Genomic DNA, 27,069 nt, shown 5'->3' with positions numbered 1-27,069 from the left:
ATTAAATTTTTGTCTTTATTTAGAAAAACTCGTTCTCCGCACTTTCATCAGTGGGATACGGAAAAGAGATCAGGGCGTTTAACTTGGCCACATCTTTGATCGCCTGAACCGATTTCGGCCGTGAAATTTCATCAATGAAAGTTGAGTCACCTCTTTGTTTATATTTCAGACCCATCAGAATGAAACTGAAATATAGACAATCGTAGAAATAAGTAAATCGTCCAATCTCAAAAATAAGCAATTTGAGGTTGTTTTAAAACATTTCCTGCGTTTGAACTTTATGAGAGGTGACTGAACGAAAATGATCTCTACAGTTCGTGAACTGTACGATCAAATTTCAATTTAAAGTTTGGCTGCTTTTGTCTTGATGCTTCTCGTATTTTGATATTTTTTATCGATACTTGCCAAATAAATTATGCAAGAATTTTTTTGAAATTCATGCAAATTAATTCTAATGCAACCCGATTTCTTCGAAAACATTCAAGACATTGAAAATCCCCATAAAAATAATTAATTTCGAATCTGCACATGTGAGCAAACGTGCAATATCTTTATCAATTACCCAGTTGCTGAAATTCTTCAACTAATTTTATCTGAAAGAATTATGTTAGGAATCTTCTTTCATTCAAATTTATTCCCCTTCTTTGGTTCAGAGATCTATCAATGAATTAGCGACTTTTTTTGTTTTTTGATTGGTATTTTAACTGTCTCCGTTTTTCAAGATTATATTTAATTTTTCCCCCAGAAAATTTGTCATTTTATTCATAACTTGAAACTTAATGTTTAATTCGACATTTAAAAAAAAATATAGATTTCAGAGGGGGTTTTTCCTCAGACATCGTGCCATTTTAGGCGTTGTTTATCTTTCGTTTAAACGCTGAGAAAAATGAAGTTTTCAAAAATGAGTACATTCATGCTTTCAAATTTTCTTGAAACCTTTTGTTTCAAATATGAGTATCCATGTCACCAAATAGTGTGCTGAATTATTTCATACTCAAAAATGAGTGCATAATACTCAGTTTTGAAATTATTACGTATTCAAATATGAGCATAAATACCTAAAAATGAGCACACATGTTGACTGGAGTATTTGATGAGTATTTGAATACTATGCAGTCGGAGCCATTTTGACTCACGATATGTTCAAATTTGAACACTTTTTCGTCATTTTTGAAATTGCTGTTTTTAGAGTGAATATTCATAAATGGTTAGCTGCAATATAATCAATAAGTGCTTTTAACGTTAAAAACAAATAACGAAACAAGAATTGGAGCAACTAATTTCCATGTCGCTTCTCTACTACATATTATTGATCAGATTTAATGTTGATCAGCGAGAAATCATCATGTTGGACGACGAAGTGGTGCCCAAACAGTTGAAGACTAAATACCCCATTGAGATTGCTATCTTATCCTAACCTCCAACGTTTTTTCCCCGTTTCTGCAGATGGAGCCCACTATCAATCAGTGCCCAGTACTGACGTCATATTTGAGAATCTCAGCACCTGGTGGTGGCCAGTGACGATGACAAGCAGTCACCAAACAGTGACGAACCATGAAGGGGAGGAAATGTAACAATAAATATACAGTCTAATATTCCAAATACACATCCCCAACATCTGCCATATCCATCCCTTGCACTCCGCAATTTTCATTATTTGAGCACGCAATCCAATGGGAAGGCAACAACTGCCGGTTTTACGGCCAATGTGCATCGTCAGTATAATTTCGCGGGGGTGGCAGAGGCTAATGTTGTCAGGTGTCTTCATCAGGCGTGACTCGGTCGCTTTTGAGATACACGGGGAGAGGTAAATTGGTCCCGGTATTGACCTTACCACCGAGGAGTCCCACCTGGTTCAGTCGCAGGGTTGCCTTCCCTAATTCGAGCATTTTATATTATCTGATGCCAAACTCTTTTTTTTATTTTAAATATGTAGGCTCTGTCAGCGGCGCACCCACGGAGGGGGCTATGAGGCTTAGCCCCTCCCATAAACAAGAAGAAATCAAGAAAGGGACATTTGCCCCTTGACTAGACCAAAGAGAAGGTTGTGTTTTTTAACCCCTTATAGGCAAAGAATATAATTAGGTGTAGGTAGGACATAGTAGGTAGGTATAGGTAGAATAGTATAGTATAATTAGGATTTTTTTACAAAATGGTACAAAATTACTTCTCTTAAATACGGCTGCTGCAAAAAAAATTTCCCAAAAGATTCACCGCTATGTGAGTGGTTCCTCTTTTACTTTTTTTTTTTAAACAGAAAAGAAAAAGAATGAAATCAAATTTAAAAAAAAAATCGCTTCAAGGTGCACATATTCCATGCTACAAACTAATTTTGTGCCGAATTTCATGAAAATCGACCGAACGGTCTAGGCGCTATGCGCGTCACAGACTTCCAGACATTAAGCTTTATTATTATTAAAGAAAAATTCCAAATGTGATTTGTTAAGTTTATTTTTTAAACTCGGGTTTTAAAATATTTTATATTAATAGGCCTTTATAGGCTTAAAAATAGACTGCTTCCAATTTAAATCAACGAACATTATCCAATTTACCCATTACAAATAGAAAATTAAAAAATATATATCACGAATGAAACTTTAAAAAGATCAGTTTACAGTAAGTGTGCAGTTAATATATGTCAGAAATAAAACTCATTACATTTTAACTTAAAGTTTATGCTTGGTTTAAAAACTTGAGTAACTAATTTGCAGAAAACTCGTTTGATTCAATACTGATACGATAACTAAAATTATTTCCGCTTAAAGGATGTCATCAAGCGCAAAAACTAAATTGCGCACTAGTCTGATGGATTTTCCATCAAACAAAGGTCAACAAACACTCTTAAAATAAAAGTAAAAGCATCCCTCTGACAATTTCAATTAAAAGTTTCAGATGATACATCTGATTTGAAGAAAGCATTGAAGATGAACAAATAAAAAACCACAACTAGGGAAATAACGAAGAAATGTCCCGGTTTCGAAATGATTTCCTGGTGGAAGAATTGATTGATTTTGTGAGAACCGGTGCAAAACTCAAGTAAATAAAACCAGCAATGAATCCTGTGATATGTAAACATGAGAAATCAGCAATAGGGATGTAAACGCAAAAAATATCAAATATATTTTAAACATTCTCTAAATTTACTGCTTCCATAATACTTTTTTTTTTTTACAAATAGGCCTGCACCACTCAAAAAAAAAAAAAAAAAAAAAAAAAAAAAAAAGCTAAGATCGTCCAAATGTCACGAAGCAAGTTTTAGTGTCCCCAAATTAAGAAGTCAAAAAATCCATCTCGCTTGCTAATTGGTAATTGTTACTTTCTTATTTTTCACAATGCCAAAATATGTTTTCGCTTTTATTTGTTCCCAATAAATTCATATTAGGGTTTTATTTTTAGTTTTATAATATTCATCAAAACATCGACATTTGCTCAAAAATCAAATTTAGATGGAATACGTCTAATATTAAAAAATGAAATGCAATGAAGAAAAAATTTCATCGTTCGCTTCTTCAAAACTATCCAATTTTTCGCCAAATCCCGAAACAATTTTCCGCCAAATGTGACCCGGCAGATTTTCTGATGGATTGTAGCAAATGAAGTGCGAATCAGCCAAAAAGTTCGAAAACAAAGCTATTCATCCCCTTCATCCCCTTTTCCTGGTGTTAGCTAAGTAACTGATGCAAGAAGAGACGATACGTTGTTCAACACACGCAGTCACTGATAGATCAATAAATGCTTTGTTCGTAGGTAACTGGATATGGAAAAAACTGGTTTTCATATTTCACGCTCTACTTTACGTACATAACTTTTTTTTGGGGGGGGGGGAGGAATGAATTAATTTAATTCAAAAGCACATATATTGTTTTAAAAATGCACCAAACCAATACAGTAGTCGTAAAAAAATTAAATAATAAAAATACGACTCTTGAAGAAGCATTGGAAGAGTATTTGAAATTTAAAAGTAAAAAAAAAAACCCGTCCATACTAATTTAGCAATACAGTGATCTCCTGTTACACCGAATACCAATGAAACGAAATGTTGGTTTCAACGAAAAAAAATTTCATACCTCATTTAATGTCCATTACGTTGCTCAAATTTCATTGCAACGAAATTCCCGTTACAACGAACAAGTTTTGCAGTCCAAGTTCGTTGTAACGGGGTTTCACTACTATAAGTTATAGTAAAAAAAAATTACGAAAAATAACAAGGTTTTAAGATTTTAAATTATTTCAGAAATTGTTAATTCCCTTAAAATATAAACATAATAAAATTGATTGCTTAATTCATTTGCTCTGATGTGACATTTTTACCTTGAAATCTAGCATTCTATAAAATACCTAGGCATTTTATATAATGCCTAAAACTAGCCAGCAACGTATGAAACTATTCGTATTTCACGCATTTCCTAGGCATTGTATAGAAAGCCAAATGAGGAACCGGCAAAGTATGAAATACATTTCCGATTCGTTTCGAATATCCCGTGGCAAGGCAAACGAAATGCAATTCAAAATGTATTCAAGCCTACCATCATGTTGCAACTATAGTTCGGGCTAGAGCCGCTATATTGTATATATAGGGGCCTTAGTTGGGGGTTACCTAACCTGGCACCGTCTTAATGCTGCAATTTGGATCTGCGTAATATTTACAATGCAGCCAGGTTAGGTTTGCCCTAACTATAGTAGGTTAATACCATATTGATGCTACTATTCAGTGCCACCATTTCGATGTCTCCCATCCGTTGGCATAACTACAATGACACCAAATGGGAAAAGTATTAATCTGGAAAAAAAAATTTACTTTAAACAAAATCGGTTGTTTTGCTTATTTTATGACAACAATTATCAGATTTCAAGATCCGTTTCAACTTGATGGAAAAGACCTATGATCATGTCTGAAACAACGATAGAGTTATAAAACCACATGGAAGTTTTATCTAATACCAAGAAGGCGTGCGGGGGGGGGGGGGGCACATACAGGAAAGACAAATCCTGTCGTCGGTTGGATTGGCAGTCAGTGGCACGTGCCCGATCACTCTGTGAACAGATTCCATACAGTTGCAATTATTCAATGTCACAACATTGATGCCTGTCATCCGATGTCATTACTGCAATGACACCGGATGGGAAAGTTAATCTGAATATCAAATGTACTTTAATTGAGCTCGGTTGTGTAGCTGTTTTCAGACAGCAATTACCGGATTACAGGATCCGTTTCACTTACAGGATCCGTATCAACTAGATAAAAATTACCTTTAATTACGTCCAAAACAAATAATCATAAAACCGCGTAAAAGTTACCGTCTCTGCCAAGAAGGGGTGTGGGGAAAACATTTCTGCAGCATCCGTAATTCAACTGGTGACAGAAGTACCTGCAAGCTGTTAATAAGCAATCAGGAAAGGCAAATCCCGAAACCAGCTGGAAGTCTGGCACGTGCCAATCATTGTGTAGCCAGATCCCATCTTGATGTTAGATCTCAGTGCCACCACTTTGACGTGTCTCATATGATGACATAACCACAGTAACACCGGATGGGAGAAGTGTTAAGATTGGAAATCAAACGTACTCTATGAAATCGGTTTTGTTGCTATTTCGAGACACAGATTATCAGCTTACAAGATCCTTTTCAACTTGATGGAAAGTACCTGTAATTACATCCAAAACAAACAATACTGTTTTAAAACCGCATGGAAGTTTCATCTCTATACCAAGAAGGGGTGGGGGAGGGGGTAATCTTTTCTGCGACATTCGTGATTCACCTGGCGAGAGAAATCCCGGCAAACTGTTAATAAGCAATCAGGAACGGCAAATTCAGCTACCGGCTGGAAGTCAGTGGCACGTGCCAATCATTGTGTAGCCAGATCCCATCTTGATTTTCGATCTCAGTGCTACCACTTTGATGTGTCTCATACGATGACATAACCACAGTAACACCGGAAGGGAAAAGTGTTAAGCTGGAAATCAAACGTACTCTATGAAATCGGTTTTGTTGCTATTTCGAGACACAGATTATCAGCTTACAAGATCCTTTTCAACTTGATGGAAAGTACCTGTAATTACATCCAAAACAAACAATACTGTTTTAAAACCGCATGCAAGTTTCATCTCTATACCAAGAAGGGGTGGGGGGGGGGAATCTTTTCTGCGACATTCGGGTAATTCACCTGGCGAAGAGAAATCCCGGCAAACTGTTAATAAGCAATCAGGAAAGGCAAATCTAGCTACCGGCTGGAAGTCAGTGGCACGTGCCAATCATTGTGTAGCCAGATCCCATCTTGATTTTAGATCTCAGTGCCACCACTTTGGTGTGTCTCATACGATGACATAACCACAGTAACACCGGAAGGGAAAAGTGTTAAGCTGGAAATCAAACGTACTCTATGAAATCGGTTTTGTTGCTATTTCGAGACACAGATTATCAGCTTACAAGATCCTTTTCAACTTGATGGAAAGTACCTGTCATTACATCCAAAACAAACAATACTGTTTTAAAACCGCATGCAAGTTTCATCTCTATACCAAGAAGGGGTGGGGGGGGGGAATCTTTTCTGCGGACATTCGGGTAATTCACCTGGCGAAGAGAAATCCCGGCAAACTGTTAATAAGCAATCAGGAAAGGCAAATCTAGCTACCGGTTGGAAGTCAGTGGCGCGTGCCGATCACTTTTCCAACCCCGGAGATCACGCTGCCGGTAACTGTCAAGGGAATGAGAGACTTTCTAACCAACACCCCGTGACAAGTTATTAGATGTGTAACGGTTCTGTTGGGATTAGGGGGTGTAAGAGTGCTGAAGTAGGGGAAGCTCGCGATGAATATGGAATCGTGGAAGCTATTATTTATGCGATGAATGCGCAGGACATGCGAAGGGTATCTGTTGACTCGGAATTTGTAACGAAAAGCATAGCGTTTGTGTACTTATTATTTTTTATTATGTTTTATGGGATATGGAACGGTATATTTATCACAATGAAATCCAATAGATGTTATTAGCAGCTTTGAATGTAACAATCAATAGTAGCCTTTCATTTCAGTTATGCAGCATATCTTGTTGAAATACAATAAGTATTTCATAAAAGTGAGTGTTTTTCTATTATAAAATCACTTATAAACGGAAAAACACTATTTCGTAACACTACGCTTCTTTAAAATTATGTAAGGTGTAAGAAAGAAAAAACATTAAGTAGGAATTAAAACGTTTTAATCATTGCTGAAATATTTATTTTCCGAATCAAAATCATTTGGTTCAAAAAGTGATCTTCATGAAAAAAAAAAAAAAAGAAGAAAGAAAGAAAGAAAGAAAAAAAGACGGGGAGGGTAAGAAAAGGTTTTAAAACAATCTTGGTTTTAAATGTTTGAAATGGTCGAATAGATTGAGGGGGGAAAAGTTTAGTCATCATTAAAAATTTCGTTTAAAATCGCGAAAAAAAAAATAACTAAGCGCTTAGAAGTTCTTAGTACTCAACTAAACTTAAGATTTTTCGATTTTCTAAAAAGTTAATTGAAAAACACTGACATACCCTTTTTATCTTTAAAAATTTTCCGCATGGTTTGTTGCAGTATTTTATCAACACTAAAGTAAAAAAAAAAAAAAAAAAAAAAACCTTTAAAACCTAAATTATTAAATGTTCTCACATATTTTATCAGATATATGAGTATATGTGACAAATGTACTTTAAGGATTTAACTTTTTTCAAGCATTGATTTTACGTCATTTCTAGGAACTGCGTTAGTGTTATAATCGACATATACTTAATTGCGTTTACTAATTTACTATATTATTAAACGACAAAAGGAAACGCCCTAACTACACCGCAAAAGACCACACGCAATGATTTGATATTAAGAAAATCAAACGTTTGGAATTAAGATTCAGGTGAATTTTCAATTAAAAGTCACAAATAGTACTTTTTTCAGTTTTGTGAAACCAATCAGATGAATCATTTACTGAGGTTTTGTAGAGGTTCACTGAAGGTAAGATCGTATTATAGCCACTTCAAAAGTTATAGAGAAATCTAGAATAGTAAATAGAAAATAGGAACAGCCACCGTAAAATGTTTAAAAAAAAAATTAGTTCGGATGCAGCCAGTTTATACCCGATAGAAAATTAAATAAACGTTCAAAAGAGAAGTACTTGTTATTTAATTAAACTCCAGATTTCCACTGCATTTCTTCATATTTTATGAAATTACTCTAACCTAGGACATTTGCAACACCAGAGCCTAAATTTTCATGTTAAACAATCAGAACTCAAAGCTTTCGCCTATGTCATATGAGGCAATGAGAAGCAGAGGGTTTTTTAAAATTTTGAGTAAAACGCTTTATTAGGTTCAAACTATAGGTAAGCTTTCATAAAAAAAATCTTGTCTAAATACTTGTGAATAGCAGGAACTGCCTATAGCTACTATTACCATCTCTTGCTCAAACCAGGTTAGAGTTTCATGTAATATACCGACAGCCCTGTTACTTCATCCAGATGGACTCATCAGTCTGGTACTAGTGGTGGCGATTCGGGGGAGGGGGGGCAATAGCCCCCCCTCCCCACTTTTTATGATTTATTTATTTATTTACTTTCCAATTTAGAAACGAAAACTAAAAATAATAAAAGAGCAGAAGTGTTAAAATTTTCAGATCATAATTATTTGTTTTACATTATATATCTGTTTACGAAACATTATTTAGCACAAGCAGCAACATTTAGTTTATGTATTCATTGTTTAGATGTTAGTAAATCAGTTGTTTTACTTAAACAAGCCATACTTGCTTAATGAAATTATTGCCAAGTGTTTGTGACATCTCAAAATACTTCGGGGTAAATACTGTGAGTCTGATTTTTTCCTGATTTAGATTTGCATCAATTACCACTCATATGATCTCAAAACCAGCCTTAGCAAAATTTTTTACTTTTTTGAGCAACCACGATTGCTTATTGTTCTCACTTGACTGTTTTGATGTCCTTTGATTTTATTTTCCCACCGCCACCCTCCACACCATCACCGTCGACCGGCTCCTCACGATGCTGCTCCTATAGCGAAAGCCGTCTCCAGGTTGCATCCATGTCCTACGCACACACACATACAAACACATACACACACACATACAAACACATACACACAAGCATACATACAGACACCTACACATACACACAACTACCCACACATTCATGCCTGCACACAGACACAAACACATATGCCTACACACACATACACATACAAACCCCCCACACACACATTCATATACACAACTACCCACACACTTATGCCAGCACACAGACACAAACACACATGCCTACACACACATACCCCCTACACACAAACACACATACCCCCCACACACAAACACACACGCCTACATACACACACTCGTGATTGCGAAAAACATAATTTGAATTCAAGATGTCAAAATTCAAATTAATTTTTTTGTTTTACTTTTTTTTCCCTTTTTTTTTTAAATTTTTTGCTACCGCTAAAAATCTTACGGCTTTTAGTTGTCGATTTTTTGGCCACCCCCACTTTCCAGTTCTAAAGTTTATAACCAAATTGGAGGCAGATGGCATCTCATTTTCTGGATCTCATAACTGGACTATTGGTATATTGAATGTAGATCTGCAAAGCCCTGGCTTTAGGTCCCAAACTTACTGCTAGATGAGAGTTTCTGCAATTTGAACTAGTTATCTCTTTTTTTTTTTTTTTTTAAATTTTAACGTACGCACTATTTTGTTTCTGGATAGTTTATGTACAATTTAATAGTATTTCGCTGTATTTGTTGTTTCATTTCATCAAATGAAAGCTTTCTCAGACTTTTTCCTTTCCTTCTCTGTAGAGCGGAGGGATCATCAAGACGGGTCTGACACTTCCGGTGTCCAACCTCCTCCACTAGTCCCGATTCACAATCACGAAGACTTATCCAGAGATCCAACGTCAGCTCCAAGGTGTTACGCATGTGACATCGACTTCCCCGACAGTTACAGGTGAGACTTAAGCATAGTTTTTACATTAATCTTTAAAATGTTTTCAAAAAAATATACAGTCAAGTCCGCTTATTAGAATATCTGTTAAAGGAATATCTCGCTTAATCTTTACTAATAATAAAGCTGAAAGTTTCTCTGTCCGGAGGATGTCTGGATGTCTGTAGGATGTTTGTAGGATGTCTGTGACGCGCATAGCGCCTAGACCGTTCGGCCGATTTTCATGAAATTTGGCACAAAGTTAGTATGTAGCATGGGGGTGTGCACCTCGAAGCGATTTTTCGAAAATTCGATGTGGTTCTTTTTCTATTCCAATTTTAAGAACAAAAAATATCATAAGATGGACGAGCAAATTACGAAATTATCATAACGTGGAACCCGTAAAATGGGCACAAGCCAATTGGCGAGATACGAAATTATCATAACGTGGAACCGTAAGATGGGCACAAGCCAATTGGCGAGAAAATTCACCATACATTATTTGTAAGTATACAGGCGAACCAAAAGACTTTTTAATTTTTCTATTACGGGCAAAGCCGTGCGGGTACCACTAGTGTAATATATTTTCAATGTACCGTGGGTTCAAACCGTGGATGTATGTTATTTTAATCCAGTTTAATATAATATTCCGCTTAACCAAACAGTAGATGTCTGTTATTTTAATCCCGTTTAGTAGAATATCCCGCTTATTGGAATATTTTTTGTGGAAAATTTGCTATTCCATAGCGCGGGCTAGACTATTTTTATATTTCTTTATAGAAGAAATGTTCTTAATCAAAAAAATCAAATTTTCGATATATTTCTGTTTAGAATTATTAGGAAGCTATTTTTTTTTTTCATCATGCAAAACGGAACCATATATTGATGTAAGGTATTGAAAACATGTTCTAATGAAAGGCGTTAGTTCATGAATTAATTGCTATTCATGTTTTTTTAGCTATCTTAGTTTTCTCGAAGTGATGCTGTTACCAAACAGCGGGATTGGTAGCTCTAGTAACTGCATTTGCTAATTTCGCATGTTAGTTAAGTGCTTTTTGCCTAGTTTTGCACTTATTTTATCTCTATTCCTCAATCAATGTGAAAACATTTTCCGCATGTATAAATATCACAGTTGGTATAAGAGTAACAGCACATTAATAGTGCAACTTGAGTCTTTTTACATAGTATTAAACCCGTAAAAACGAGTTTTTGGTGTGATAATTGCTTCTAACTCAAGATTATTACTTTCTTCTATATCTAATACATAGAAGAAAGTATTGGATTCGTGCAAATTTTCGAATTTCGAATTTTGACGGATTCGAACGTTTTGAGGTGTGCTGAGTCCATTTCGACTATTTTTGGAAAATGTCTGTCTGTCTGTGTGTGTGTGTGTGTGTGTGTGTGTATGTATGTGTGTGTGTATGTATGTGTGTGTGTATGTGTGTGTGTCACGTCTGTGTGTGACCAGTTTTTTGTGGCCGCGCTACAGCAAAAACTACCGCATGAAATCGAACGAAACTTGGTACACATATGTGCCCCTATGTGAACTTGTGCCCATTGGTTTTTGGCACGAATTCCTCCAAGGGGGGTGGAGCAATGGGACGTTTTTTGAGTTACGCGTGATTGCTATTCCTCAGGAAGTAACTGGCGGAATCAAACAAAATTTGGTCCATATGTTGCCATTAACAAGAACAGGTGCTGATTCAATTTTGGTGTCAATAACTCAAACGGGGGTTCAGCTATAGAACGTTTTTCGTCGTCAATTGTGCCTGCTGTATCTCAAGAAATAATGAACGGAATGAAAGAAAAATTTATCGGCAAGTACCCCTTAGTGGGTATAAGAGCTGATTTTATTTTGGTGTCAACAGCTAAAAAGGGGGTAGCGCAATCGCCCGTTCTTTTTTTCCATTGTGAGTGCCCTATCTCAAGAAGTAATGCTACGTTCTGGTTGAAATTTGGAATATATGTGAATCTATATGTAAACAGGCTTTGGTTCAACTTTGGCGCCAATCGCGCCGAGAGGTGCTGATTTATTTTTATTATCATTATTTTTTAGCGAATAAAAATAGTTTTATTAATGCAACAATAAGAAAGATAAATCGTAATAGATTGTCGTCTGCGTATTTCTCGTGATTTTAATTGTATGGAAATGATCAGAAATATTATCTCAATGATTTAAAATTTTTAACTGTTGCCATCTTATGTTTGTTAACAAATAAAATATTTGTAATTAATTCAAGCAAGGCTTTTAAAATAACTTTCAATTTTCGCTCTTTGCTTTGCTTTTGCAATAATTCAGACATTGGGATGGTCGTCAAGTTTTTGCATGTGTAATTTCGTTTTTGGTTGGGAATATTGCTTCCTCGTCAAGCATGGGGAGGGATCAGAAAAAAAAGAAAAATATAGAAGAAAGTTTCGTGATGGCCACAACATACTAGTTTTAATTAACACAGCTCCACAAATGGATAAAAACATGAACGTTGTGTATGAAATCAATAAACTGGAGAATACAAATTAACTGGCGTACTCCTATTGTTTGCTACTACGCAAAAGACCCGAGTTCAATTCGAAATCACGTGTCCATAATTACGTGCTAAGAAGTACGTCCAACGTAAAACATCGAATATGTTCCGAAGTTTGCATCATTTTTATAACTGTTAACTGGTTTAAGTGAAGAGCCAAAAGCTTTTTAACGAGATGTTAACAATTTAATTGGTTCTCGCATTTATGGCGGCCATAAATCTTTCTGACTTAAAGCGCATTTATTTATTTATTTATTTGGGTAAAAAAATGACTGCGGAGATTATGCAGGGTGTGGACTCAGATTTGTTTTTGCTTGCTGATTTGTGTGTGTGACTGTGCGTGTGCATATCCTAAACTGTGTCTCAGGAGTAGTGAAGACTTTAATATCTTGTCAATCCAAAGACGCAGAAGAAAATGTTTACAGTCCGTCCTTACACGGTAGGAGTATATACATTTAGAAGTATTGGTCTACTGGTACGGAAACCGATTCATATTTCTTGCATAAGAGTAAAACAATTTTTTAAAATTCATTTTTGTAAAACGATGACTGTAAAGATTATGTTGCGGCTGGACTCCAGTTTACTTTTACAAGTTGAGTTGTGTTTGTAAGTCTGCTTGTCCTAAAATGTGTCTCAGGAAGGGTAAAGACATTAATATCTTATTGTAGATCCAAAGACACAGGGAAAAAGATGTTTAAAGTCGATCCTTACACTCTAAGAATAAATGCATTTAGAAATAATTACTTTGTTTTCCTGATCTACTGGTGCCAAAACAGATTCATATTTCTTTCATAAAGAGTAAAGTAAATTCTTTTTATTCATTTGTGCAAAACAATGACTGCAAAGATTATGCAGGGTGTGGAGTCTGGTTTATTTTTACTTGTTGAATTGTTTTTGTGTGTCTGCATGTCCTAAAATGTGTCTCAGGAAGGGCAAAGTAGATCCAAAGACACAGCAAAAGATGTTTAAAGTCAATCCTTATACTGTTAGAGAAAATATATTTGGAGATGATTGTTTTGTCTTCCTGAAATACTGATGGAAAAACAGATTCATATCGCCTGCATAAAATTAAAGCAAAATTAGGATTTATACTCATGACAAAGGTAATTTGTAGAAGAAAATGACCATCAGCGATATGCATTTAGCAACATCAGACTATAAAAAGTTATTGTTTCAAATACCAGAATTTTCAAATAAGATTTGTTTTTGAGATTGTAGTTAAATCTGGAATAAAAATGAACCTTTAAAGAGAAGATTCTTTCTTTTATCTGAGGTAACATGCTTTGTGTTTGAGTGAAAACGAGATGGAAAGCGATAACTTGTTTTTAAATGAAGCAAAAAAAAAAAAAAAAAAAAGAAAAAGAAAAAAAGAAAAGAAAAAAAAAAAAGAAAAATTAATTTGAATTTTGACCTCTTGAATTCAAATTATGTTTTTCGCAATCACGAGTGTGTGTTTGTGTGTGGCGGGTATGTGTACGTATGTGTAGGCATGTGTGTTTGTGTCTGTGTGCAGATATGAGTGTGTGGGTACTTATGTGTATGAGTGTTTGTGTGTGGGGGGAATGTGTATATGTGTGTAGGCATATGTGTTTGTGTCTGTGTGCAGGCAAAAGTGTGTGGGTAGTTGTGTGTAGGTGTCTGGATGTATGCGTGTATGTGTTTGAGTGTGTGTGTGTGTGTACGTGTATGTATGTGTGTATGTGTTTGTATGTGTGTACGTGCGTGTTTGTATGTGTGTACGTGCGTGTATGTATGTGTGTATGTGTTTGTATGTGTGTACGTGCGTGTATGTATGCGTGTAAGTGTAGGATATTGATGCAACGTGGAGACGGTTTTCGCTAGAGGAGCAGCATCGTGATGCGGCCGGTGGACGGTGATGCCGCAGAGGGTGCTGGCGGGAAAGTAAAATGATAGGACCTCAAAACAGTCAAGTGAAAGCAATAAGCCATCTTGATTGCTCAAAAACTATTGTTAATTTCTGTGCAAGATACTGATAAAGAGATTTGAATCTGTGTTAATGAAGCTGAACTACTATCACTGTTTAAAACTTTTGAATGTGTTCAGACTGTTGTCGTATGTGTCCCATTTCTTATTTATTATTCTGTTAGTCAAAATGGCGAGCAGGGAGAGGTGATTTTGCACTTTGTGATTGGCTTCTCTAGGTCAGCAGATCTAACACCGCATGTGATGTTACCCATTGGGTATATGAAAAAGATACTGTGTCTACTGTGTACACACATTTGTGTGTTACTGCGTAAAAAATGCAGTGTTTATAACCACCCTTACGTGCTAATCTTGACGAACTGAAAATGGGATAACTGTAGCAATTGCTTCCATGCCCCGATTAAGATATCAGTGGGCCCAAGATCAAACATTTTTTGTGGTCTCCTGCATTGAAACTTTACAATTTTATCTATTGGATAAAGCAGTTTTAACCATTGAATGAAACATTTTTTTGCCATTTGGAGGCCCCCGAATAGTGCAGGCCATGGCCTAGTCAGCCTATTCAATAAGCTGGTCTTGATTGCTTCTTGTGCTACATCATGTATCGCAGGAGTACATGTGTTATTCGTTCAGGCATCTAGAGAAGAGCAATAGAAAGTTTTCAAAATGATTTAATTACGTAAAAAATTGCGTTTTTGTACCAATTTTACTCAAAGAAATATACACGTTTGGGACCCCACCACTGTCATCTGTTCCCTGTACTTCAACTATACACATGCACTTAAAATCAATGTGTACAGTTTGTTTTGCCAGAAAGTCCGAAATGATTGTCTGAAGTTGTTATTAAAAGTCTTTCGAATCAACATCGAGCAAGTAGATGGATGCTTCGATAGGAAGCCTCTGTGCACTTTCTCTCGAAGAACAACCGATGATCCGTGAAGCAAAATAATTGGTTCTTTAATCCTCTTCTCTCAAGTTATTGAGGACGAACCACTGCCCTACTGTCCGGTTCCGACACGGCCACTGCCTCCACCCTGAACTGAGCGCATTTTTGCTTCCCAAATCGAACTCCAGAATGTAGCGCGACACGTGATTGACGGGGTATGCACGACACGTACTAATTGTCTTGTTCTAAGCTGCTCCATCAAGTGACTGGTTTCTCTTTGGAAGAGTTTCCGGTAAAGTGCCAGAAGCCAGTCTCTTGGTTTTTGTATGTGATTCCGATATCGATCGATACGTGCCCGAAGATCCGTTGCTGATTTCCTCTAACAGTCATCGATGAGTGTGTTATTGGGTATTGTTGTCATCTATGGCACAGAAACAAGTTGTCGAAATAAAACATGGCACATATCTGATTGATTGTATTGGGCTTAATTTAGCTCCCTAGATGAGTCACTGATTGGCGTCTAGAAATTCGCTATAGATTAACTTCACTGTTGGTCAAAATTTCTAAAGCATCAACAGGTTGAAATTTGCAAAAGAACATCAAGTCACAATTTCGTGAAACTCAACTGGTTAAAATTTCAAACGGATAATATTTAAGCACCCTTATTTGGTCAAATAATCTTAAATAGACCTTTCTTAATCCAAACTAAGCCTAATATAGTATAGACTATTCTTGGCATCATTATAAATTTTGTGGTCAGACTTTAACAATAATGTCAATTACTCGTTTCTTTTTGGGAAAGTTTCCGGTAAAGTGCCAGAAACCCGTCTCTTGGTTTTTGTATGTGATTCCGATATCGATCGATACGTGCCCGAAGATCCGTTGCTGGTTTCCTCTAACAGTCATCGATGAGTGTGTTGTTGGGTATTGTTGTCATCTATGGCACAGAAACAAGTAGTCGAAATAAAACATGGCACATATCTGATTGATTGTATTATGCCCAATTTATAGCTACCTAGATGAGCCACTGATTGGCGTCTGGAAATTCGCTATAGATTAACTTCACTGTTGGTTAAAATTTTTTAAGCATCAACAGGTTGAAATTTGCAAAAGAACAAGTCACCATTTCGGAAAATTCAACTGGTTAAAATTTCAAACGGATAATATTTAAGCACCCTTATTTGGTCAAATAATCTTAAATAGACCTTTCTTAATCCAAACTTCACCTAACATAGTATAGACTATTCTTGGCATCATTATAAATTTTGTGGTCAGACTTTAACAATAATGTCAATTACTCGTTTCTTTTTGGGAAAGTTTCCGGTAAAGTGCCAGAAACCCGTCTCCTGGTTTTTGTATGTGATTCCGATATCGATCGTTACGTGCCTGAAGATCCATGGCTGATTTCCTCTAACAGTTATCGATGAGTGTGTTATTGGGTATTGTTGTCATCTATGGGCCAGAAGCAAGTTGTCGAAACAACACATATTACTAGAATATATCTGACTGATAAAAAACGGATCAATTTCTAGCTTCTTAAATGAGCCCCTAATTAGCAATTAGAAATTCACTGTAGTTTAACATTTCTGAATCATCAACAGGGAAAAATTTGCAAAAGATCATCAGGTCACAATTTCGAAATACTTAACCGGTTAAAATTCAAAAAGATAAACTTTGAACACCCTCATTCATGTTTGTTCAAATAAATCTGAAATGGACCGTTCTAAATCCAATCTGCACTTAACATTGTATAGGCTGTCCTTGGCAGCATTGTAAATTTTGTGACATGAGCAAGAATGTCAACAGCTTGTTAACTGAATACTGATCCCCCAGAAGCATGCCATTGGCTTTTAAAACAAGCTCAAACAATCTGTCAAAAAAAAAAAAAAAAAAAAAACTCCAATATATTGTTCTCGACGCAATTTTAAATCTTCATTGAATAAATCTCTTTTATAACTAACTTCATTGGTAATGCATGTGATTCTTTCTTTCGTTTCTATTTTCGTCCATTCGTTTCTTTTTTATCTTTATTTTTAATTTTTTATTATTATTCGTGGTAGTCCCTTTCTTGTGGTTCAGTGCTTAGGATCTCACCACTGTGCCAGGCTCGAGTCTCGACTTTGAAACTCTCCAACTAGTTCTCTCATTCCATGGCAGTCCTAAGGCTTCGGGATAAAATTAGAGAGGTAGGGAGGAAAATACAGACAGTTTTGCACTTAAAAAAATGATTTTTTGATTGAGTCGAGATTTTTTGTTAGATATTGACTTCTAAGTTTTTAAAATAGTTAGCTTTTCATGTAGTTAAAGCAAAAGTAATATTCTGATTAATCTATGTGTTAAAATATCAAGACATCTTCGCTGAGAAATGCGCTTTAAAAAAATCAAGAAAAAAAACTGAATCATACATTTTTGTAAAGATACTAAAGAAACCTATGCTGGTCTAAAATCAATGATTAAGAATTAATGAACAAACATTTGTTGTACGCAACAGTTTTCATAGCTTCATGTAACTGAGATTTTTTGTTTGCGAGAGAACACGAAATAGAAAGTTTAAGAAACACACACACATACATACAGAAGCATTGTTGTAATGCGTACAAAGAAAGTAAAACTGTTAGCAACTCCTCAAAATCTGAGATCTGATTTCAATGACATATAACTGTTCAACAATATTGATAACCTAATGTGAAAATATTATGCTTGTCCGCAATTTCATTATGCGCCCATTATTAGCTCTCCACGTACCCCCCCCCCCCCCTCTAGAAATAAATACATGCATCATACTTCTAATGCTGGCTTAACATGATACAGATTTGCTCTCAGCTACCATGAAAACGTTGTAGTAGCTGAGGATTTTCAAGTTTAGAACTTATAACTGTATAAAATGCAGCAATTTTATTGCAAAAGAAACTTTTTAAAAACTTGTTTTTAACAACATAAAGTACTTTACGTAAGAACTTAGATTTCTTTTTCAAAACATCTTAAGAAAGAAGTCCGCTCTAATGTGATTTATTTTCAAAGAAAATAAAACCTTTTTCAAAACGTTACAGAAAGAACGATTTCAAAATAATTAAAAAGCAAACGTTCTAAAAGCCTTTCTAAATCAGAAGTCTTGCTGTTTGCCAATAACGAAGTCAGATCATCCGGTACACATTTCTGATGCCTAATTTCAATTTCCCTTCTACGACTTGAAAGGAAACTTCGAACAGCCAAGTGCCTTTCCCCGGGCTGCAAAAAGATAAAGAAATTATTCGTTTAATCTAATTTCCATCGCGTACTCCGTCAACTTTCGCTTTTTTATCTGATCTGACCCATCAACATTAGCCGATACTTCAACTTTTCCTGTCTTCTAAACACTGAGAGTTCACCGCAAAAAAGGAGGTGAGCGAAGATTATAGCGACTGGAACAACCTGACACTGCTCCCGAACGCAGAACAGATTAAGCAGCATTTTGTGATTTTATTTAATCGTCTGTAACGGAATATGTATCCTTGCATCAACTGGGTTCAATCGGTATGCTTGAGTCATAAATCATTTCTAGCAAAGATTTGGATATCGTTTTGTCTGCTGGTTCAGATTACCCGATGCCTGGATTTCAAACTTTAGTTTTCCATCCATCACTCATTTTGAAGCAAAACAAAACTGATAATTTTGACAAATTTAAGTAAAATCATCGTTGATGGATGTCTTTAAAGATATTTGAAGAATCTCGCACAGTTAATATAGAGCGCGAAAAGAAAGAAGCATTTAAACGGTAAAAGCACACGAAGAATTGACCTGTTATTTTTAAAACATCAGATTCGTTCTTAATTGCACCCGTCCAACTAGAAAAATTGGTCCAAATAAATTATTTTATCTTGTTTTTCGAATAATCCTAATAAAGTAATAGGCCTCTCGTTGCAGCAATGTAAACATCAAAAATTTAATTTATCATTACTGTTACACCGTTTTAGAAATTCCTCTTAAAAATTGGTGGGTGTGTTGTTAAGTATAATATCTTGGGTCATCCAACAGAAATCCTAATTAAATTAAATAACTGTCCGAGTGACGCGTCAGAGTGTACTTACTCTTTCGGTGATGTTGTAGAGGTCGAGTAAGAGTTTATGCACGTCCTCATAAAACATGCCACATTTAGCTGAAATGGCTTCTAAATTTTTTTGTTTTTTGTGATAATTTGATGACGCTACGACCAAAGAATTTCTGAAGTTGCTTGAATGGTTTTCATCAGTACCAAATACAAAAGGCCACCGATACCAGCTTCATGGCGAACTATTACGCATTCTCTCCAGCTATTTTTCTCATTTCGACGTCATGTTCGCAATCATTTGTCATTTGAAAAATAAAAAACGATGTTATTTCCTGTTATTGTAAATGCCCACTGTAAAGCGACCTTTTACATACAGCTTTATACTTAGAAACTTATATGAGTTATTAAACTGCATAGTTAAATTCATAAAAAAAAATAAAAGTGTACAACTCGATTTATGTAAATTTTTTGTTGCTGCCAAGTACTCTATCACAACGCTTAGCGAGAAAGCGACCAGTGATGCAATTCATAAATTTAATATTGATTGGTTTCCGAATCAAGAAAAAAGTCTATAATTCTCTTAAAAGCTAAAATACAAAACATTTTTCATAAGTTTGATTAATTACTTCTCATAAGTAAAACAAAAGTTGAAAATCCCCCATTAAACACGAAGGAAAATGATGTGGATCTACACAGTGGAAAACGTTGACTGCCTAGAGTTTAGTACATACTTCTGAGAAAATAGTCATAGCTGTAAAATATTTTAATCCATGATTATCTTAGAATTATAAATAGGATACTTCTCTTCAGCGACTTTATAAATAAATGAGAGTTTTCCAAAAATACATTAAGTTGCGTTGGGAATGGTGTGTAAGAGCAGCAGGTTTTCATTAGTTGACTGAACACCAGTCTTTTTGAAGTTCGAGTCTGTATCTTACTGAATTATGTTTGTTTTTGTATATTTTGCTTGGTTTAATGAGGAAAATGTATAGCAGGTGAAACATGTGTTATTTTTGTGCAGAGAATTATTGTTGTTCTTGGAGAATTTTTGAGTTAAATATCAAATTCAGCATGCGATGTATTAAAAAATTGAAACAGTTAGCAATCGACTGCTGAATACACTTCGATTTATGATAACATTCATAAAATGCACGAGTTGTAAAAATAAAACTTCCTTTCTAATAAACGTTTATTAATTTATCAGGAAGTAGTTTAATGCGTTAGTTTGAATCATTTTTAACTAACTAATCAATTTAATTTAAGTTGTTTGAAATCGTCGGCTATTATGTGAAAATTTTTGATGTCCATTTTGGTACATAACCAGAAAAACAAATTAAAAAAAAAAACCGCAGATACATATTTTATTTATCTTTTCCCGTGGATCTTTCTCAAGATGATAAACAAAAAATTCAAAAACATTTTTTCGAAAAGCTTATAAATTTATAACAATGTAAAGGTAAGAAAACAACTCTGCTACTTAAAGAAGTACACATGAAGCACCTTCAAGCCATGGAGAGTTGGTACCAAATTAAAAATTTTGAGGTAACTGGTGCAAAAACGGCAAAGTAACCAGGGTCGGCGAGAGCCAAGGCAGGCCAATTACCAGTTCGGTCATCGGGCCACCCTCCACTCCTAAAACTTGCCAAATTAATACTATGAGTGCGAACAGGCCCCCCTCAAAGGACGGGCCCCTAGTTCCTGACTAGGCTGACATGGCCTTTCGTCGACTTTGGAAGTAACTCTCATTTGTTTTAAGAGCGGTACAGTAGAGCAGAACTTGGTACTAGTTGACTTGGTTGGTGATGCCATACAGCATGGTTTAGGAAAACTTTCCAATGCAAGCACAACTATGGTATGAACTTTGCACGCGTTTTACTTAAAACTTAAAAAGTTCTCACCCTTCTGCTTCTCGCTGCCACATTTTTAATTTTGGCACTACATGCCTCTGCTTCTCACTGCCACATATGAGGCAGTGAGAAATAAAGGCATGTAGTGCCAAAATTAAAAGTAAGGAAATAAAAAGCACAAATGGAAGGGGAACCTCTCCTCTGTCTTGGGACAAGGGATAGTAGCCCTGATAGGTTCTGCTATACAGCCTGATTTAGAAAAACTATCCAATGAAAACCTAAAGCCTACCTAGGACCGCAGCTTTAAACGCGTTTTGCTTAAAACTTGAAAATGTCCACGTACATTCATTTGCTTCTCACTGCCACATATCGTCGCTAAAAAGACGAATGGGCGTAGCTCGAAAAAAAAAATCGAAAAATGAGTTATGACCACCAGATAAATGTCCAAAGTCGATTTTATAATATGACCAATGGGCGACAATAAATAGTAAAAAAGTTACAGTATCTCACATTGGTAGCGGTTCCTAAGCGATGCAGTAAACTAGAAATCGGTTTTCTGGAAAGTACTTAAAAGTGAGATACGCCCATTCGTCTTATTAGCGACGATACGTTTGATCAATTTGACGTATTATCCTTAATAGCATTGCATTCAATATGATTCTTTCTTCTCCAAACTCAGTTCGTAGAAGAACCGAATTTGTTTCAATCTCACTGATGTTATTCCAGACTTAAGAGAAAGTGCATATATATATATTTTTTTCTGTATTGAAACTTGGGCGTTGTTGGCAGCATCTCGGGACAAGAAGGGAGTAGTCCAGGGGACACGCCCTGCCCTCATCGCGATGACCCATATGATACATATTGCTGTCCATCTTGCTCAAAGACTGATCCAGTCAAGAGGCATGTTGATTAGCCGATTCCGTTTTCGCACTCCATCAGAGCTCAAGACAAAAGAGATCCTATCGGCTCCCTCGTGTCTTTTTTTCTTTTGTCCCATTCACTTTGCTAATGTTGTCCGTTGCCTCTTCCTCGTTTAGGTAACAGTTATCCATTGTGAAGCAGGTATCACAATAATAAACAATTTAGTCTCATTCCCACTTTTTTTTGTAAAGCTTCGGCTTGTTAATGAATACAGAGCGATTATCGTGTAGTGGCTGAGATTAAGGTCCAGAGCTCTGTTCTTTTGGAATATGATTTAAATGCATGTGTGCGTGTGTATAGGTGTTTGTGAGGGCATTTTCGCATTGTCATTCTTTGGAGAAATATAATATGACTAGCAGCACCCGCACGGCTTTGCCCGTAGTAGAAAATTAAAAGGTCATTTGGTTAGCCTGTATATTTACAAATAACGGATGATGAATTTCTCGCCAATTTGCTACGTTCATTTGCTCGCCCATGTTGCGGTTTCACGTTATGACAATTTGGTAATTTACTCGTCTATGTTATGATAGTTTGCTCGGTAAAATGTTCTTAAAATTGGAATAGAAAAAGAACAAAATCAATTTTTGAAAAATCGCTTCGAGTTGCACAGCCCCATGCTATGAACTATTTCTGTGCCAAATTTCATGAAAATCGGTCGAACAGTCTAGGCGCTATGCGCGTCACGGATATCTAGACATCCAGACAGTGATCCGGACAGAGATCCAAATATTCATTATTATTAGTAAAAATTTTCGTTTAAATATATGCTGGCAAACATACACGTACAATGTCTCCCAATCTCTCGATCTATATAATAGAACTGTATGCATGTATGCATCTGTGTGTACGTATGTGTAATACGTATTTGTAGAATTGAGACGCAGTGAGAAGCTAAGGGATGTAAGTCCCTTTATTACAAAAATTAAAAATTTAGAGATAACCAGTACAAATGGTGGGTGACCCTCTCCTCTGTTTTGGACAAGATATAGTACTTGTAGCCCTAGTAGGTGCTGCATGATTTAAAAAAACTTTTCAATAAACGCCTACTTAGGACTGGGATTTTAAACGTTTTTTTCTCAAAACTTGAAAATGTCCACTTACGAGGGTTGATCAGAAAGTATCATCCCATCAATTTTACAAATATGTCGATTCTCATTGAAATTTAACATCGTTGGAAAGAAAACACGTTTTTCTATGTTTATGCATAATCGCCATCTTTTTCTGTGCATTATTGTCGACGGTGCCCTAACTTCTGTACCGAGTGTCACAGAATTCCTCCGCCAACCCGTTGAGGAAGCGTTTCACCAGCTTTTTGACTTCGTCGTCGCTCCGGAAACGTTGGCCATAAAAGTGTTCCTTAATCTTAAGAAACAAGTGGTAATCACTAGACTCGAGATCCGGACTGCAATCAAGAACGGAGTGTTTTGTTGACTGTCATGTCCCACTCTGGCGGTGGAATTCTGCGACACTCGATACAGAAGTTAAGGCACCGTCGACAATAATGCACAGAAAAAGATGGCTATTACGTACAAAAACAGAAATACGTTTTTTCTTTCCAGCGATGTAAATTTCAATGAGAATAGACAGTATATTTGTAAAATTAATGAGAACCTTACTTTTGGAGTGACCCTGGTACATCCTTTTGCTTCTCACTGCCTCAATTTTTGCTGCATAAGTTCAGCGCCATTTTTAATTTGCTTTTTAATTAAAAGGGATTTTTTTTTATGCTGAACTGCTGAACTTAGTGAAAGAGTTTATCTTATTTTAATTTGTATCAGTACGAACCATTAACAATCTGAGATATTAAATCTCTCATCCCTTCTCGCTCTAGAAACTGACCTTTAGTCACGCACTTTCCAGTTACAATCTCGTCTGAAGTTTGCAAATAATGCAAGTATTTAAACAGCATCTTTGAACACGGATTAAAAAAAAAAAAAGCGTTAAAGTGTTCCCATGCCAAAGAGCGTGATTGCCGCATTCGCACGTTTCCATAAACCCCTATGAGAACAAAAATTTTCAATAGGTGCCTTAATGGTGCCTGCACGACCCATTGTGTCCACTCAGCACTTGGCTATTAGAAAAGGAACATCGATAATTTGAAAAACAATGGTGTTGATTTTTGAAGTCTGGTTGTAACGTTTTCAAAATTAAACATCCGCAATATGCATTCAGAGATTAGTTAAGTTTGGAAAGAAAGGTATTCTTTCGTGACTTATAAAACAATTGGTTGCATTTTGTTTCTTGTATAAATAAAAATAAGTTATTCATTTGGAAAAATAATTGCTTATTGAAGATCCTACAAGTTTCTGCTATGGTTTAAGATCTTCTATCGTTGTTCAAAACTTATAGCAATTTCAATTCTAATAATGATAACAACAATGCGTAACTAAGTGAAATTAAGTAAAAAGAACAAAAACAGACTAAATGCTTATAAACATTAACCAGAAGAAAACATTTAAAGCAAGACACATATAAACTTTTCTGACGTTATAATTTGAGAGTAGACTGAAAAGTCAATGTGTACAGTGTTATGTAATTTCAGGAAATACTTCATTAAAACTTAGTTTAGGATAAACTAACTAAATCACTTAGCGTTTGCATTCATTTTCATCTAATCCTTTACGAATTACTTTTGTCTTAGAATGATTTACTCCCAAGCTAATTTTTATTCTTTTCATATTGGGTGTTTTTTCCCGTAGTCTAAAATTTTATAATATTTATTTATTCACTTTTTCGAAAACTCAGTGGCACGTAGAAAGCCTACATAACAAGACCAATAAACAAGATCAAAGAAAATGCATGTCCTGTAAATATTATCCCAGTAACATTGTATAATTTTTCTCGGAAAATATATTGGATTCCGTGTAAAATTTCAAACTTTATTTTTAAGTCATTCCTATTGGCCTAGTTTTTCGTGAAGCATTTTACGAAATCATGAAACAACGATCTGAATCACCCACAGTTTTTAATTCAAATTAATATTCTACACCTTAGTTTATGTATAACTTCCCATAGAATATACTCTCGTAAGTTCTGTTACATACATACTTAGTAGTTTTTCTAAGAAAATAATCTCGTAAATTCTGTTTAGTTTTAAATTTAAATTAATCTCATAAATTTTGTTTCAGATATAATTTCTCATTGAAAACAATCTCGAAAAATCTGTTACGTACATCGTTTTTCAAAGACAATAATCTCACAAATTCTGCTTCATATATAGATTTAAATGGAAATTGATCTCTCAAATTGTTCATTTATAGTTTTTAACTGAAAATGATCTCGTAAATTTTGTTATACACAGTTTTAATTCAAATTAATCTGTTACATGTATAGTTTTTATTGAAAATAATCTAGTAAATGTTATATTTAGTTTTTAGTTGAAAATACATCTAAATTTTATTGCATAATTACGTTTTGATTGAAAATAATCCCCTAAATTTCGTAACATATTTAGTTTTAATTGAAATAGGTCTCGAAAATTTTGTTACATGTACAGTTTCGAAATTAAAATTATTTCTCAAATTACTACGTATTTTGTTTTATATTGAAAATAAACACCTAAATTTCGTAACATGTTCCGTTTTAATTGAAATAAGTCTCGCAAATTTTGTTACATATATAGTTTCGAAATGAAAATTATCTCGCAAACTGTTACAAATTTATTTTTTAACTGAAAATAATCTCGTAAACTTTGTTACATATTTCGTTTTAATTTAAATTACTTTCGCAAATTTTGTTACATATATAGTTTCGAAACAAAAATATTCTCGCAAGTTCTGTTACATATACAGTTTTCCATTGAAAACGTTCTCGCAAATTCTGCCACACACAGAACCATCCAAACGATCAACAAGCAAATTCGATAGGAACGGCTCCAATGCAGATCACTTCATTAACGATTCCCCGAAGACATATCACTTCGTAACCAGAGAAACTGCCCGGGGCCATGAAGGAAGTTTTAATACCCCTTTTCTCTTTCGCTTTTCGAAAAGAAGAGTTTCGGTCTTCCTCGTTGTTGATAAGAGTCGGAGCTTCGTTCGAAGTGCAAGCGAGCGACGCCCTTGCCTAAGGATAGGGAGAGTCGTCCTCTTTCGGTGTCCACTTCACAGAATGCCCAGGCCTATTAACTGATAGGTTTGTGGAGCGATTTGTGGGTGGACAGGCTATTGACAGCATGGACGGCAGTGGGTTGATATGAAGAGTTGGATAACTGAATGTCTTTAGAAGTTTACCAATAGAAAAAAGGGTTAGATGATGCATAATGGCCATTTTAGGATGTGCAACTTGTGTATTTCTTATGTCATAATGAATGTCAACCCTTGGACTACAGACGGAGCATTTATAAACTCAACTCATAAATGAAGATTTCAACTTAAGATGACTGACGTTAAAAAAAAAGTTTTCAAAATGCCATATTATGAGGATTCAAGTAAAACACACTTGATCAGATGTATCTACTTTTTAATTTTTCTGGCCACAAAAAGACGTTCCTATTGGTGAAGTCCAATAAGTCATATCTTGGAGAGTCGTCTTCTTTCGTTGTCCAATTTACAGAATGCCCAGGCCTATTAACTGATAGGTTTCTGGAGCGATTTGTGGGTGGACAGGCTATTGACAGCATGGACGTCGGTGGGTTGATATGAAGAATTGGATAACTGAATGTCTTTAGAAGTTTACCAATAAAAAAAGGGTTAGATGCCTGTACTCATGATGCATAATGGCCATTTTAGGATGTGCAATTTGTGTAATTCTTATGTCATAATGAATATCAACCCTTGGACTACAGACGGAGCATTTGTAAACTCAACTCATAAATGTAGATTTCAACTTAAGATGACTGACGTTAAAAAACAAGTTTTCAAAGTGCCATATAGTGAGGACTCGTAAAACACACTTGATCAGATGTATCGACTTTTTGATTTTCCTGGCAACAGAACTTAAGACGTTCATATTGGTGAAGGCCAATAAGTCATATCATGGA

General features: G+C 35.4%; 1 protein-coding gene across 1 annotated transcript in view; it reads left to right on the top strand.

Moving 5' to 3' along the window:
• Positions 1-9,969, top strand: part of LOC129225057 (histone-lysine N-methyltransferase MECOM-like) — a 204,105-nt gene extending 194,136 nt beyond the window's left edge. The window contains exon 5 of the mRNA XM_054859603.1: positions 9,836-9,969. Within this exon, the coding sequence (XP_054715578.1) occupies positions 9,836-9,969 (134 nt within the window). The remainder of the gene's footprint in view (positions 1-9,835) is intronic.
• Positions 9,970-27,069: the final 17,100 nt, after the last annotated feature.

The sequence above is a fragment of the Uloborus diversus genome, chromosome 6 (assembly GCF_026930045.1).
Source record: "Uloborus diversus isolate 005 chromosome 6, Udiv.v.3.1, whole genome shotgun sequence".
NCBI lineage: Eukaryota > Metazoa > Arthropoda > Arachnida > Araneae > Uloboridae > Uloborus > Uloborus diversus.
This window is presented reverse-complemented; position numbering and strand designations above follow the sequence as displayed.